The following is a 13,117-nucleotide window of genomic DNA, read 5'->3' as shown; positions in this document are numbered from 1 at the left end:
ATTACTTTTTCACCCTGGACTGGAGCAAACTATCCTGAGACCCACACATGAACACAACTCATCTGTTTTATAGAGAGGAACTGGCTCAGTAATGTTAGTAGCAGCCTAATGTTAGGACAGCATACAGGTTGTCGTACAAGAATATTACTAGATAATTACTGGTAACTTACTTGCCAGTGACAAAATACTGGCCACATAAGTGTATTTACTCTCGGGGTCCCAAAGTTTCCCCCTCTTCTACCATGAGCCACTGTCAGCGCCTCTCTCCTTACAGCCTGGATCCACATTTTTCTTAACGGCTCCTTGTTTTACTCGGGAGCCCAAAAAACTGTAATTCGTGGTTTTTAAGTTTGTTGGCTGTGACGCCCAACACACAACAGCTTTTAGGCATGTTTAATTTGGGCAATAATGACAATGATGTGCATTCAGTCACACAAAGTGAATGGAGAGCGGTGCAGTGATTTTCCCCACGATGGGCGTGGCCTATTTTATGCAATTCATTGTTCATTAAATAGCTAAAAAGCTTAAAATGTGTTAGCCAAATGTCATGATCCTAACAATAAGCCGTATTTAAAAGCTTCTGAAACTTCACTTATGCAGTGTTTACCACTGCCTGTTAAGGAAGCATTCAATAGTTAGGATTCTCATGGAAGAATGGTCCATGCTACATTGATGCTGCTCTGACATTCCAACAACATATTTAATGTTATGATAAATACGTGAATTTCTGGTTCATCGGTTCTTTCTCAAAATGTAATGAGTATCAAGCAAGCAAGCATTTTATAGAAAATACACACACAACAAAGCGTCAACAAGTACAGATTGTGTACAGTCCCATGGTGCATTTTTGGTGATGATGATATAGATCTTATTAATTATATTTTTCTTTGAATGTGATTTCAGCTCTCTGGCTATCTAGCTGATCAGCTAGACATTTGGCTTTTTGGCTCACTAGCTAACAGCAACTGAACATTATAAAATGCTAGAGGATGTGTTGTCTTACAATCATGAAAATATTTAGCTGTGTATGTATATATACATATACATCCTTATATTGCAGCAGTCCATGCAAACTAATGATGGAGAACTCAGAAGTAACTTCTCCTGTCCTGTGATGTAATTGAAACTCATTTGCATGGGAAGAGGATTATGGGAGATTCAAATTGTGACTAAGGTGTGAATATTTAGAGTTAAAGTTACATTCACTTCTAAATTTGGCTCTTGAAGACCAAGGCACTGTGGCAACCCCAAGCACCTCAGAAACGATGAGTCATGGGAGAGGGTCAGAAGTTCAAGTTTATTTGTCACATGCATAGTCTATATTTAGGACATAGTACATAGCAATGAAATGCTTATTTGCGGACCTTGTCGACAATATGGTTAAACAGATAGTAAATGACAAGACAGAAAAAGTAGATAAACTTAGAAACACTGATATAAAATAGTGGAGTCCTTTGTTAAGTAATGCTATGGTTCTGGAAATGAAGACATTATTGAGTCAGATGGGTGTTGAATCTGCAGCCAAAAAGGAGTTTGTATTGATTTTTGAATGGTGGCAGTGAAAAAGGACATTTAATAATGTCAGCCAGGATAGCTACAGTAGATTCTATAGATGTTCTTCTCTAGCATTATATGCTGTTGAAGCTATTGATTTTCAAGCTCACTTCTTATTTGAGGTGTCGTCATACAGAATGAAGACACTGCAGGAATGCATCAAGAGATGAAGAGGATCACCTAGGACAGCGGTTCCCACATAAATTGAACCGTTCTGTTCAGTGTCCATTCTTCTATCTCTGTGTATTTGTAACTCCTCGGGATTCAGTCTACTGCTGTTTTCTATCCTACCAGCTAGTTGATTGCATTCACTTGGCATCTCAGGTCTAAATCAGTCCCTATTACACGGCTAGAATGAAAACCAGCAGGGCTCTGGGTCCCGAGGACCCCTCTGATCTAGGAATTGTTCTCAATCTTGAAGTTCATACCTAAGGAACAGGTGGACCATAGTATCTCATAAATGTATGTCTGCCTAAACAAATAGTACGTAGACTGAATATTTTGTAACAGCTCACTGGTAAAATAATGATTCACAAACACAATAATATAACAATAATGATATTTATTAAAGTATTCATACACAGCTGTGGTTAATTTCCGAATCTGGTAAAATCACTGGGTCGCAGATTTTGCACGCCGCTATTCTGTTACCGCAGGGTTTTATGAGTGAGACCCGATATCAGGTGATTTCAATGATTAGCACACCTTCAACCAGAGAGCAGGAACTAATCAATGAAATCTGCTGCTGTAGTGTTTGGTTGGAATGACTTCATGGACCATGGATGCCCACCCATGCACATGGCAAAAAGTGTTACATGAATGAATTATGGAACACATGTGGTGGTTATAGATCTAACTGAACTGTGACCTATTCTTAGAGTCAAATGCAGGAATCTGAAGGCTACATCTGAAAATATTTAGTGAAAGAGGCTTATAATAATGCATCAAAGCATGCACACAACTAGTAGCAGAACAAAGCATGCTGCTATTCAACACATTTGCGTTGAATAGCTCTTACTCAATATCGTAGGCCCAAAGAGCCCTAATGAGTCACATTCCTCTTCTGCCAGAGAGATTAGTGCCAAAGCCCCGAAACACAATCGTTTCAAGAGCTGTAAAACATAATCTGTGTGTCAATTTAAAGATGCAAATGATGATTTGTAGTTGGAACATGGAGATTGCACTCGCGAAACTTCACAAACTCATTTTGGGATTTGCCGAAACTGGGTTTCATTTCGCAAATCGTGATTTTATGAGTGAGCCGTTTCCACACGGTTCGTTTATATGCAATTTGTTTAGGCAGAAGAATATCTCTATAAAAATGCACCCCACAACAGCCGAGCCATGAGGGGCCTGCATTATGAGAAGGCTTGTGTTCAGATTATTTCGTCCATACCCTGCAGCTTAGCTGTTAAGAGCATTTTGATGTGCTGAAATGCGCTTTGATCTACAGTCTAATGGGTAGATTTGTCGACACACCTTGACAGTCTGTAGATGCTCCAGTGACATGATTAGTTTGCAGTAAAGATTAAAACTCAATCCCATTTCAAGTTTTTACTGTAGGATAGCTTTATTTTGTTGAAGATATATAATCCCCATGTAATGTAGTTGTTCAGGCATAAGATCACAAAGGACCCAGATGTTGAGAAATGCGTTTTAGTTTTGTTTTATACTCGGAAAAGACTTGCTTTTTGCCAGGGGGGGTGCTCCCACACAGATAATCCGTGGTGCTTTTAAACGCCTGTAAAACAAACTCCGCTAGGTATTCCTTTGGAAGTTGGTTTAGAATCAGTTTAACCAGGAGCAGAGCACAGTAAAAATATAAATACAGTTGTGTGCTTTGCGAAAAGAACAAAACGAGTAAAGTTTTCTAAAAATAAATAAATGAATAACCAGTATAAAACAAGACAGTGAATCAACACCACCACTGCTTCCACCCTCTATAGGCAAGATGAAAGTCTGAATCGATGCAACAAAACAGAATTTGAACAATATATAATTTAATGATAGAATTTTTTTTTTAAAGGAGTATTAAATAATCTATGACCTCTATCCACAACCAGTAGGAATTGTAACAACACTGAACTTGTCTCCTCCTACACAACTCTGTAGTCTTGAGCTACGGTGGCCTGTAATTGACATAAAGATCAAAATCACAGCTTCACAGTAGAGAATAAACTAGCTAATTAGAGCAGAGATCCAACAGAAACATCTAGTGAAGAGGTGATATATCACCATGCAGAATACTGGAAAATACATTCTTTCTTTTTTTTGGCTCGAGAACGGAGATTAGGAATGCAGAGGAGTAGAGACTGGAAAGCGAACTTTGAAAGCCAGGAATCTCAGCACCTGGCCAAGTAATTATAATTCATAAAGAGTCATCGGCATCGATCAACAACCCTGACCAAACCCCTGCAGATACGTTATAGTCAGTTTATGCTATGGGGCAGTAAAAATCGTACTTATTGACCCTTTAACTGCTGTAAAAGTAAGGTCAATGTATGTTAGTCATTTTTTCTGATAAACACTATATTATAGCATGGTGAGAAGATGGTTCGCCCTACATAGTGTGTGAATCCCATCTGTTTCACACCTTTCTGATACCCAGCAGCAAATCGGAGGATTGAGAATTGATTGCAGCGTGCAACGGTGGTCGAAAATGTACACAAACTCCGGGTGGTTCATTGATTGTATAATGGATACTGCTACTACACATACACACACTCACACACACATTTCTGTGTTCTGACAGCCACCCCATTTTTATATCTCATCAGTATCATCTTGCCAGTATTTGAGAAGTCTAAAGTGAGATTTAAGTTTGTCAAGTCAGGTTCATTTCTGTAGCCCTCCATCACACAAGCATGTCTCAAAGGACTTTACAGAGAACAAACATAGTCTAACTAATCAACAATCAGTCACACAACAAAATGATGCAATACAGTTTGTCACAAAATGAAACAAAGGAAACGAAACAAAGCACAAGATACAAAATAGCTCCTACCCAACCCTGCAAAGATGAGGAAAAACTCCCAAGAAAAAGCTTATAAGGTAAAAAAGTAAACGGAAGAAACCTTGGGCAGGGCAATTCAAAGAGGGATCCCCCCCACTGGGACGGCTGAGGTGCCGGGACAAAACAATAAAGTGGACAATAACGCGGGCAATTCTAACGAGATGGCAAAGCAAACAAGACAAAGAGGCAGAGAGGCGGGAGGTCGGCAGGTTCGTGGTTTATGAGTACGTGTTCTCCATGAGCGATGCTGAACTTCAAGTCGGGGGGGCTGCGTGGACAGTTTTTTTTTTTTTTTTGCCCTTATCACTAAAAAAAGCAAACAGTATAGAGGATGATATTTTTTAATGATGCAAACTTGGGACACCGTCCTTCGGGAAACCAATGGAAGTGATGAAGGATTTCAATTAGCCCGTGATTTTCTGTTCTCCAGCCAATTAGGCGGGCCTCCTGTGGCTTCTGAGGAGCACTCAGCAGAGTCGAACTTGGGCTAACCTTCAAATTGACTGGACGCGGGCATTAAATAAACATTACGGATGGGGATGGAAGCAGGGGGGGGGCGTAGCTGGAATATTTGTCCAAGCTGCACCTTTCCTCTCATTTTCTGTTTATTAGCATGGAGTGAGATGATGAAATCCAACTAAACATTGATAGGGTCTGTTAGCTCACGGCGAGGGGTAATGTTGTGTCGTATTTCACCGCAGTTTGTCACATAAAAGAGCTCTCGACGTTCAAAGTTATAAAATGTAATTTCTATGGGGGCATCCTAGTGGCTCAGTTGGCTAGTGTGCCCGTGACGTCATCGGTTTGTCATGTGATCCCACCAAAAAGAATGCCAAAAAATAATAAAAGGTTTAAAAAAAGGTATTTAAGTCATTTACTGTAGATTTAGATTGATGGTGATTTGAGCCTTGTTTGACAATGCCTGGGCTAGGTTACTAACCGCACCTACGCTCAAGCAAAAAGAGTTCAAATATATTTTGAAAAACTAGTTTTGAGAGTATTTGAATGTCATCTGGTGATATTAAATATTCAATAGATTCTGACTGCCTTTCTAACCATCTTGACAAGGAAACATTTTTATCCTCCCTTTTAAGATATACTGTACTTTTTACTAAGGCTGGGTATTGGCAAGGACCTTACGATATGTATCGCGATACATGGGTCACGATACGATTGTATCACGATACATTGCGATACGATACATATTGCAATACATTGCAATACTCTACATAATTTACTGAAAATTTAAAAATAGAGCTGAAAATACAACTTGCTGTGTACCACCTGGGTAGTCTAACATGTACATCACATTATATTGATAACTCAGCGGACAAATTGAGTCAAAACTATTTAATTCAAAGGGATTTGAGGGAAATTTAAGGACATTTTAAATCCGTTTAAAACATGAATAATTTTTTTTAATGTATCAATACGAGGGGCTGGAAAATCGATACAGTATCATGGAAAAAAATATTGCAATACTCAGCTGTATTGATTTTTTTTTGCACAGCCCTACTTTTTACCAATGCTATTTAAAGAGTAACTAAAGCCCAAACCCAAATGTGTGTAAAGCCTGACATCTAATGGTAAAAAGCATGCCACTGAAACTACCGTCTGCTATTGGCTTATTTTTGGTGCCAGGTGATGTCAGCTTTACAGTACAACAGGTGGGGACATCATCTGGCACCAAAGATCAGTAGCATGCTTTTTACCTTTAGATTAGTTGAGTTACTCTTTAAAGTTTTCAACTAAAATGTTGAACTTCGATTTTGATGTAAAAAAGAAAAAAAACTTGATTACCTCATATTGGAGTTCTCTCATCACTACCACTACCTTTCTATAAAAAAGGAGACGGAGATAGGGTGATATTTACAAATATCAACGTAGAATATAGAAATATGTTTGGCACAGACGTGTCAAATGAGAGGAATTCTGAATAAGGTGTTTTAATCTTAGTGAATGCTGTGTGGCGGTGGTTGTCACACTGTTTTCTAATCATACAACGCAGCAAGCATTTGACGGGCGGCGTTGTGCGGGACGGGGCCAAGTTCAATGTCAAACCGAATAAACACAAAAAAAAAAACAGCTTTGGAAACCGTTTTGAACTGATATCAGAGAGCTATTTAGGTTTGTGATGTCGCAAAGCGATGCAGGTAGCAGCTACAGACGGCGTCTCAACTTTGATTTCGGTGCCATATTTACACAGGTTTTCAATGCAGGCTGTCATATCAACATCTGTTCAATGTCATAATATTTGTTGAGGAAGGCTTCCTTTAGTAGATGTCAAGGAGAAACGACTGTAGATCTCTCATGTCCTAGAATCCTTCCTTACCTGCCTCCTTATGTCACATAAGCGTAAGGGGGGGGAAAAAAAGAGCTTCTCCTACACCTGTCCTCTGTTTTGTTATGTTCCCCACCCATGGATTTACCTCTCCGATTTAGCTAAGGAGATTTTCTGGAAAAAAAAAATATATATATATAGCATGTTGCTCTGCTTTGCTAATTCCCACTGAGAAATCCCTCCTAATTAGCGAAGTGGAGTCGGCGCTCGCCATGTCACAACAAAGTCTTACATGAGGTGACAGGAAGAACTTTAAGGCTGGCCTGCCACTGTTTCTTATCCCCCTCACAGCTGAATTTCAGACAACACCAAAGCGTGGGGGCTGAGGTCTGCGTGCGGAAAACACTCTCAGTAAAAGGACTGTTGAGTCCCATGCTGCATTCAATGCACACTGTACTCTATAATTAAAATCAGCGTGCCTCCTCTCTGGTCTCGAGTGAAAGAGAAATAAAGGAGCAACACCTGAAAATCCAGTCAGAGTGTGTCAAAGAAAAAGCCAGAACGTCAGAATTGGTATTCTATTTGAGTGGGATTCCTGGGGAAAAAAAAAAAAAAAAAAAAAAAAATGAAGACATGGCTTCTGCACAGTGGCAAGTGAAGCCACTATATTCCTCCACAGAGGCGAGAAAGCTCACATGTGAAGTGCTTTGAAAAGGCCTGCGAGGAAGCATTGTGAGGCACATGCTTGTTTTGTGTAGCGGCGGCAAAATGAATGTTAAACATTCGCGGCTTCCGAAGCGGATTTCCTTCTGTCTTGTGTCTGACGTTATCCGGAAGCTGTGCGGGATGCGGCTTTTGCCAACCGCCCGGGCACAAAAATCAGATTTCGCTCATGTTCTCAGATTTTCCAGTCCTGACTCGAAGGTTGTCGGACTACAGAGTTCACATATGAGACATATGGAAAGAGATTTTTATGATCAGCTCTCAAAAATGACACTAAAATGAGCATAACCACAGTCTTTATTTGGATATTCAGGACACAGTACTGTTTAAAATCAATGACCATGGATGTCCATCTGGATAAATGAGGGTTAAAAAAAGAGAATTCTTTGTACAAAATGTGTTCGCATACTGCAGCTCTTTTTTGACATGCAGATAATCCAAAAAGTATCAAGTAGTTTTGCACAGAAATTAGTAGATTTAAAAAAACTGTATTGACACAGAATCACATAGCTCCGTTTGATCAGTCACGGACGTTCCGGATTTTGGGCTCTAGCTGGGCAGAGATCTTATTTGGTTGCTCTCTCCATAACAAATGCATTAGGCCCCAATTAAATTCAGGCCAATTTTGCATTAGTGTGGCCTGAGTGGTGGCAGCCACACACTGGCAGGCTGGCGAAATTTTAAATCGCTTCCTGCACTCGACCGCCTCATTCACTCTGATCTGAAAACACTAATAGCAGATCAGAGCTAAGACTAAGTTGTGTGACGAATATTAAGTAACTGATTTATCCATCCGTTGGTAATAGCTGGTTCTATTACTCCCACAAATTCAAAAATCGGCATAATCTATTTATGTACAGGACAGCCATAGTTACAAGCTGTAAGGTAATGTATGGTTCTATGGGTGTAGTATTTGATGCTTATACCAAAGTAATGTTTGTACAGTATATCATAAGGTGAATATTGATGTGTCAGCATGTGTATTGATATAAACTCTCTCTCACCAGTCCAAAAGCTACATGTGCAGCAGCCAGGGGAATGTTCTGTGCTTCACCATAGACTTTGGATCGGGTTTCACTTGCTCAGAAGGCACTTCAAAGGTAAATCGCTCCCGACTTCACACTTAAAAGAAAAATAACCTTGTTTTTGACATGTGGGTTCTGTGCCGCTCTTGCCTTAATGGCAGCTTAGACTGCTGTTTGACATCGTTTTTTTTTTTTTTTCTTCTTCCTGTATTGATATACTATGTTTTGTGCTCATTCACCGCTGCCTTGGGCTTCCAGCGCATTTGAAAATGTAGGTTAAACACCTTGAAAACCCAGAAATTTCATGAAAATATTATACCAGCCTCTGAAATGCTACTTATCTGGCACAATGGGGTGATTTTCAGAATAAAGTGACTTTTTACCTACCTCACAGGGTAGCGTGACATTATTAAGTGATGATTTAATGGAGTTTCTGTGTATTTAAGGTACATTTTCAAATTTTTGGCAGCCTTAGTCAGTGACGTATCAGCACAAAATGTCTGCAGACTTTCTCAATAATGGATAAACTGTATGATCTTCACATCACTGAAAGAATGATTCATATTTTAAAAAAAACATTATCTTCAAAGTACCACTGAGTAATGTACGCGTAGAAATGGCAGTTCTTGATCATGCTGTGCTCTCTTTTGCAGGGAGTGATATTGTAAATCCTGCACTCATCACTGAAATCCCTGTGATTTGTTTTCCCTTCCCTTCCTTGCAGAGCATGCTGTGGAGATATAAGTTCTCCCAGCTGAAAGGCTCCTCTGACGATGGGAAAACCAGGGTAAAACTCCTTTTCAAGAATGCTGAAAACAAACAAATAGAAATGAAGGTAACAAAATGTGTTTTTCCAAAACTAAAGAAATACCTAGACATTAACATATTGAATTTTCGTTGGCTTATTTTTCCCCCTTTTGGTTTTAATGAGCAGTACTTTACAGCAGTGGTTCTCAAACTTTTTCACATCAAGGACCCCTAAACTGACACAAATTAGACCACAGACCCCCATTTGATAAGATTTTGTCCCAGGGTCCCCCATCTGATAAGATTTTTGCTTTCAGATGTTTTATTACAGAAAGTGTATGAAACCCATGACCAAAATAGTCACACATTCTGTCATTGTGTTACTTATGGATGGAATTATAGTGAAAATAAATTATTCCCCTTTTTGCTGGGGACCCCCTGGAACCCCCTCAAGGACCCCTGGGGGTCCCCGGACCCCACTTTGAGAACCACTGCTTTACAGTGCTAACCAGGCATTTTAGGGAAAGTGAAGGCCAACTTTTTCCTCCAAGTGAAGAAAAACAACCAACTAAAATTCAAAGTCTTTAATGAAGTTAATAAATGATGGTACAGTCATGGCACAAACGCTACCTAACCATTGATATGTCTGTATCTCCTTGACTTGTGTTTTGCAGGAGCTGGAGTTCGCTAATCTGACAGCTGTCCTCCACTGTATACATTCTTTTATCGCTGCCAAAGTGGCCTCCATGGACCCTGTGTTTCTGAGCAGCCAAAGCTTCCCTGGAAACTACATGAACAGTTAAGAAGACACTTCCTCATTGTCATGTGCACCCGAGGCACACCCGCAGTATTTTATGCACAAAGTCAACTGATATGTATATCTTGTTCTTGCTATTTTTGTATCAAATGTTGAATAAGAAAAATTTGTTAAACAACTTTGGAAGCAGATGATCTTTGTACTTGTATAGATTGACTGACGATTGCAGACGGATGAAAGATGGTGTTCATTTCTGGCAATTAGAAAATGCGTTTAGGTTTGTCAACACAATGTGAATGGAGTTGCACTTTTTCCATTTATGTAAAGGTATGAGTATGTTTGTTTTTTTCCATACAGTATCTTTAAACCTTAAGATGGTGACTGAGCTGATGGGGTGTTAACTATCCTAGGTGTTAAGCCTCTTTCGCTTTGAAAGGCAGCACCCATGCCATGAGCAATGGGTGTGTAACTGACATTAACTTGGCAAGATGACAGGGAATTCAAATAAAGCAACTGCCGCTGTCTTTCACCGTCATTCTGTACCACCCACTTCTAATACGCGAGTACAGGTTAACTGAAAACAAAGGATCTGATGTTGCTCCACAGTCGAGGCCGGATTTCAAATTCGCTGCAGAACTTTTACAGGGGTTTTCTTACCTTCAAATTGACTAGTTGAGCAGTAATGACAGAAACTTTCTCTTTTCCCTGTTGCTCAGTTTCCCTGCAGCACCTCTGTTGTTAAGGCGAAACAATAATTGTACACTAACGTAAGAGTACGTGCCTCATAAGCAAATGGAGACCAGTTTCCACTCACATATATTGTGGTTTCCAATACACATTCCATTTCAAGCTTGTACACAAAACAATGTTGTGCACAAAATCATGCAAATTTAGCTATTGAACAATGATTTGCACACAAAAATCCAAAATAAAATTTGACATTGATGCAATTTTTCACCAAGACATAACCTCCTTGGCGGAGGTAACAACATGAAAATGTGAGCCTAGAGCTAATACATTAAATACAACGTAGTTGAAAGATTGATACATTGGATTATTTATGGTCCAACCAGACTGACATGTATCACTTACCTCTGTTTATTCTAATAACTGTTATACAAGAGAGACACACTTCCTCTGGTTGTGGTACAATGAGGTATGAAAGTTTGTCACTTGCCTGGTATGTTATTTAGACAACAATTACAATGGATACCAATTACATATTTATGGCCTGTACCCGTCCTATCCAAATAACCCTGGTGTTGGCCAGCTAGGGAACCGCACCCTCCTTGTCCTAGGTTTCAGTCCAATAAAAGTTTGGTTCCCCTACTTTGCCACTACTGGGTACTTGGTACATCTTTTTCTTTACCTGGCAATTATGCCTATTGTTTCACTGTCCCTCCTAAATCCTCCTAAATAACTTGCAGAGTCACTCCAGATAACTTAGGCCTCCACCTGCATTTCTACCTACCATTAGTCTCTCAAAATTGAAAACCTACCCCTCTATTCTTTGTTATTGGTACTTTTGCCCTTTTTCAGTTACTGCTAGTTGTTCTCAATAGGAGCATCAGCTAAATGTTGTACTTGTAAATGTGTTATTAGCAATGTTGAATTCCAAGATGGCGCCAAGCTAGTGGCGGCCTGTTGCAGCAGCTCTCGTTTGTTGTATTTCCTCAATGTGTCCTTTTGTTGTAATTCTTTTTTTGTATTACCCTCAATACTATGTATTTGTTCAATTCTTACCTATATCCTATTCTTTGATGCTGCAATGACCCAATTTCCCCACAGGGATCATTCAAGTTTCAGCTAATCTAATGTAGAAATGTCAATGTTGAAAACTGTCCACACTGTTAAAAGCTAGAAAAATCAATAAAGCAGTAACTATATTTTGAGTTGGACCTTTTTAACACATTTAATGCTAGGTACCATTTTTGTCCTTGTAGGGAAAAGACAAATTTGGCAATATTGTGCTGGTAATTACAAAGATTACTTTTCCTTTCATGTCAAAACAACAAATGCAAATGTATTAGAATGAGGACAGCTTGTTTTTGCTCAGCATGGCTAGTTATTGTAATTTGGAAAAGATTAAAACTCCCGCTCAAGCTTCAGCTTCAATGTCTCTTTCATAAATTACTGTAAGCCGTTTGAGCACCAGGAAATGTAGGGGAAATAGTTGATTGGTTGATAGGTGATTTTAACAATTCATTTTACAGTAAGAAACAAAAGGCAAGATGGGTGGGGTTGTGACCGAATGATGTTTTCGGGATGAAGTCACACAGACGGGGTTTAATCTGTAGAATCAAGACGATTCCGTTTTTGACGGATTATGAGGTGATCAAAACCAAGAACTCCCAGTCGATACTTGTGTCCCTGTGGAGAACCTCCTTCCCAAGGTGCCTTGGAGAGAAGGAACTTCTCATGAACACGAGTACAGAGAACATCCTCACAGCTTGAGATGAACTGCTTGATGTCCGTCAATTAAGATGCACAGCTGTTCCTTTTCCCAGCTGTGTCAACTGGCTCTGCATTATGGACTTTAGCGCTGTTTGAACGTGATGCGTCGTTCACGCAATGAATCTTGGGGTTTGTCATTCCTTCTCGTCGGCCAAGTCACCATCTGATGCATCCTCGGTTGGCATGTCTGAGATCTTTGTCCATCTGTCTCAACATGCTTTTGTTTTGGAATTGTACTGGTAGATATTACATCAAACACATAGAGGACATAAGGACACATATTGAGAAAGACCCAAAAGTCTCAAAAGCTTGATGATGACTGCTGTTACATTATTAGCTTAATGACATCCATAAAGCTAAGAAATGGACTCGACTTGATCCTACCTGTGACTTGACTCGACTGGGCTTCCTTTGCCATGACTTGTGGCTTACTTGTGAGTTGAGCAAGGGTGAACTGGTCCCACCTCTAGGCACTCTTTGGAGGACTGTAGCCACTTTATTCCTGGCTTGACCCAGGCCCTGATTAGATTGCGTACGCTTTTTGTGTTTGACAGCCTTGACAC

At 39.7% G+C, this 13,117-nt stretch overlaps 1 protein-coding gene across 1 annotated transcript in view; it reads left to right on the top strand.

Moving 5' to 3' along the window:
* Positions 1–10,860, top strand: part of sntg2 (syntrophin, gamma 2) — a 72,880-nt gene extending 62,020 nt beyond the window's left edge. The window contains exons 16-18 of the mRNA XM_071544708.1: positions 8,579–8,671; positions 9,321–9,431; positions 10,018–10,860. Coding sequence (XP_071400809.1) covers positions 8,579–8,671; positions 9,321–9,431; positions 10,018–10,146 — 333 coding nt within the window. The 3' untranslated portion in view covers positions 10,147–10,860. The remainder of the gene's footprint in view (positions 1–8,578; positions 8,672–9,320; positions 9,432–10,017) is intronic.
* Positions 10,861–13,117: the final 2,257 nt, after the last annotated feature.

The sequence above is a fragment of the Centroberyx affinis genome, unplaced genomic scaffold (assembly GCF_046629955.1).
Source record: "Centroberyx affinis isolate AG114_WGS23_722 - 3 ecotype Tasmania unplaced genomic scaffold, CSIRO-AGI_Caff_v1 ptg004638l_1, whole genome shotgun sequence".
Lineage (NCBI taxonomy): Eukaryota > Metazoa > Chordata > Actinopteri > Beryciformes > Berycidae > Centroberyx > Centroberyx affinis.
The sequence above is the reverse complement of the archived record's forward strand: the minus strand, read 5'-3'. Positions and strand labels throughout refer to the sequence as shown.